General features: G+C 59.8%; 2 protein-coding genes across 2 annotated transcripts in view; one reads left to right on the top strand and one right to left on the bottom strand.

Annotated features, from left to right (window-relative positions):
* Positions 1–2,490, top strand: part of GAMT (guanidinoacetate N-methyltransferase) — a 3,924-nt gene extending 1,434 nt beyond the window's left edge. The window contains exons 2-6 of the mRNA XM_017834332.1: positions 220–583; positions 664–727; positions 1,067–1,134; positions 1,209–1,319; positions 1,414–2,490. Coding sequence (XP_017689821.1) covers positions 220–583; positions 664–727; positions 1,067–1,134; positions 1,209–1,319; positions 1,414–1,554 — 748 coding nt within the window. The 3' untranslated portion in view covers positions 1,555–2,490. The remainder of the gene's footprint in view (positions 1–219; positions 584–663; positions 728–1,066; positions 1,135–1,208; positions 1,320–1,413) is intronic.
* Positions 2,491–2,667: 177 nt separating this feature from the next.
* NDUFS7 (NADH:ubiquinone oxidoreductase core subunit S7) overlaps positions 2,668–2,869 on the bottom strand; it is a 4,607-nt gene continuing 4,405 nt past the window's right edge. The window contains exon 8 of the mRNA XM_017834331.1: positions 2,668–2,860. Within this exon, the coding sequence (XP_017689820.1) occupies positions 2,763–2,860 (98 nt within the window). The 3' untranslated portion in view covers positions 2,668–2,762. The remainder of the gene's footprint in view (positions 2,861–2,869) is intronic.

Raw genomic sequence — 2,869 nt, 5'->3', positions numbered from 1 at the left:
ACACCACAGGGCTGTGGTGGCACTTGTGTGCTCGTGTCAGGGGGACACATTCCCCAGAGGGGATGGGGGAGTGGGGAGGGGGTCCAGCCACCTCCCGTCCAGGACCTGCTGCTTTTTGGGCTGTTTCCAACGTGCCACTGGAGGAGGGTTTGGCAGCATTGCTGTGGGATGTTCTTTGTTCCCGCCGTGATCCCCTGGGGGGGCTTGGTGGGGGTAAAGAGGCACTGTGGGATCAGCCAGGGGGGCAGCAGGTGACAGGGACACGGGGCTGAGCTCAGCGCCAGCGGCGTCACATGCTCCCAACCTGCCCCAAAACCGCCCAATTTGGGGAAAGAACAAGGCAGAATTTGGGGCTGGCGGGGGTCCAAGGCAGAGCAAACCCAGGGCTGTGTGTCCCTGGGGATGCCTGGCCCCCCCAGCTGCCCTCCTGTCCCCAGGTGGGCGCGTGCTCGAGGTGGGCTTTGGCATGGCCATCGCCGCCTCCAAGGTGCAGGAGTTCGACATCCAGGAGCACTGGATCATCGAGTGCAACGAGGGCGTGTTCCGGCGCCTGGAGCAGTGGGCCAAGGCACAGCCACACAAGGTCAGCCCGGGGTGGGCTGTGCCAGGGCTGGGGGGTGCCTGTGCCCCCCTCACCTCAGCCCTCTGTCCCCCTGCCCGCAGGTGGTGCCCCTGAAGGGGCTGTGGGAGGACGTGGTGCCGACGCTGCCGGACGGGCACTTCAGTGGTGAGACATCCCCAGAGGGAGAGGAGGGGCTGGGTGGGGTCCCCATGGCAGAAGGGGGTGCACAGCAAGGCAGGAGCCCAGGGCAGGGGGGTGCTGGGACATCCCTGAACCGTGGAAAGGGGGGAGCAGTTTGGCCAGGGTGGGGTGGGGACCCAGCCCCCTCCATCCCATGGGAGAGACACCAGGGGAGCAGCACGTCGGTGCCTTCCAGGGTCAGAGACACGGGGGGCAAACTGCAGTAGGAAACCCCAGTGCCAGGCTGTCCAGGGGGGCCTTCCCCCGGCACTGGAGCCCCCGGGGGTCTGTCCCGGCTGACGGGCGGTCCCGGTGCCCCCCCAGGGATCCTGTACGACACGTACCCGCTGTCAGAGGACACGTGGCACACGCACCAGTTCAACTTCATCAAGGTAACGTGTGGGGAGCAGCTGGGGGGGCAGGGGGAGCCTGGAGAGGTGCCGAGTTCCCTGGATTCCCACGGCAGGGTCACGCCTTCCGCCTGCTGCGGCCCGGGGGGGTCCTCACCTACTGCAACCTGACCTCGTGGGGGGAGCTGCTGAAGAGCAGGTACAGCGACATCGAGAGGATGTTTGAGGTGAGCGCTGTCCCCGTGTCCCGCCGTGCCCCCGCTGCAACCTGGACAGCCCAACCCAGGGCTGCTCCTCCCTCCCCTCCCTCCTCTCCCGCAGGAGACCCAGGTGGGGCCCCTGGTGCAGGCCGGGTTCAAGAGGGAGAACATCAGCACGAGGGTGATGGAGCTGCAGCCCCCCCGGGAGTGCCGGTACTACTCCCACCCCAGGATGATCACACCCACCGTCCTCAAACACTGAGGGGAGCGGGACACAAACCCCGGGGACCAGAGGGACCGAAAGCTCTGACCTCCTTCTGCTGAGAGAGAGGGAAGCTGATCCATCCAGAGAGGGCTGGAGGCTTGGGATGGAAGTCCAGCAGACAAAAGGACTGGAAGCTCCTTGCCCCAGGAGCCCCCTGCCCCACAGGGGTCTTCTGGGCTCTGTCCAAGAAGATCCCAGCCTGTTCTGTCCTCTCAGGGTTTCCACTGAAGATTCATCTCCAAATCCCTCAATTAAGCTGGAATTCCAGGGCTTTGGCCAAAGGGGTTCCAGAACCAGCCATTTCCTCTAAAAACTGGATTGAGACACCACAGGGTGCCTTTCCCCAGACGAGCCAAATAATCCAAACCAGGCAGGAGAAACTGGGAAGACAGAGCAGTTTGAGGCAGTTTGAGGCATTTCGGCTGCTCCCGGAGCAACTCCCCAGGGAAGTTTCCCAACACTTCTGGCCAAAGCCCACGGCAGCGAGCCCTGACCTTGACACCCCCCTCACAGCTCAGTACATGTTCCCTCTCTCCCCAGAAGGGATAAAGTCCATTAAAAGGAATGAAATACCCAAACTGCTGTTCTGTTCCCGAGCTATTTATTTGTCTTTCCAAAGTGTGTTTGTCACTCTGCCACCACCATTCCTTACCCCAGACTCCTGGGATGCAGCCAGGACAGGCTGCTTTATCCCTACTCTGCTAAGGAGCTCTGCATTCGGTTTTATTAGTCAGACTGTGATTTTAAGCACTAATGTTTTACTTAGTTACACAAACAGAATGACTGCCTGGCCCCTGTGCACACAGATACTATGGATCTATTAGATCCCGTGTGGGAATTACCAACATGAGCAGCTGGTGAGTAAGGAAAGAGCTCAGGGATCACCTGGACATGTGCTGGTCTCAAAACTTCCCAATAAAACTAAAAAGCACATCCCAGCTTCTGGCAAGGCCTTTATGTCGTGACATGACATCATTCTCCTTCCCTCACAGGTTGTTCAGAGCACAAGCCAACACGCTGAGTGTTACCAAATTCAGCTCCAGCTTTTTAGTCCAGTTTTTTCAGTCCGGTTTTTCCATCACAGGGATTTATTAAAGACAGGAGAGCACCTCGACCAGGTAGAGGTTTATTGAAGGCGCGTGAGGACCCGGATTTGTGCGTGACGTGAGCGGTGCCCGGGGGCAGAGTGGGGACATAAATAAAGGCTATTTCCTGTACCAGATCTGAATCCTCTTCTCCCGCTTGATTTTCCTCTGGAGCTGCAGGATCCCGTAGAGCAAAGCCTCAGCTGTAGGGGGGCAACCTGAGAGAG

The sequence above is a fragment of the Lepidothrix coronata genome, unplaced genomic scaffold, assembly GCF_001604755.1.
Source record: "Lepidothrix coronata isolate B3197 unplaced genomic scaffold, Lepidothrix_coronata-1.0 Scaffold233, whole genome shotgun sequence".
Taxonomy (NCBI): domain Eukaryota; kingdom Metazoa; phylum Chordata; class Aves; order Passeriformes; family Pipridae; genus Lepidothrix; species Lepidothrix coronata.
This window is presented reverse-complemented; position numbering and strand designations above follow the sequence as displayed.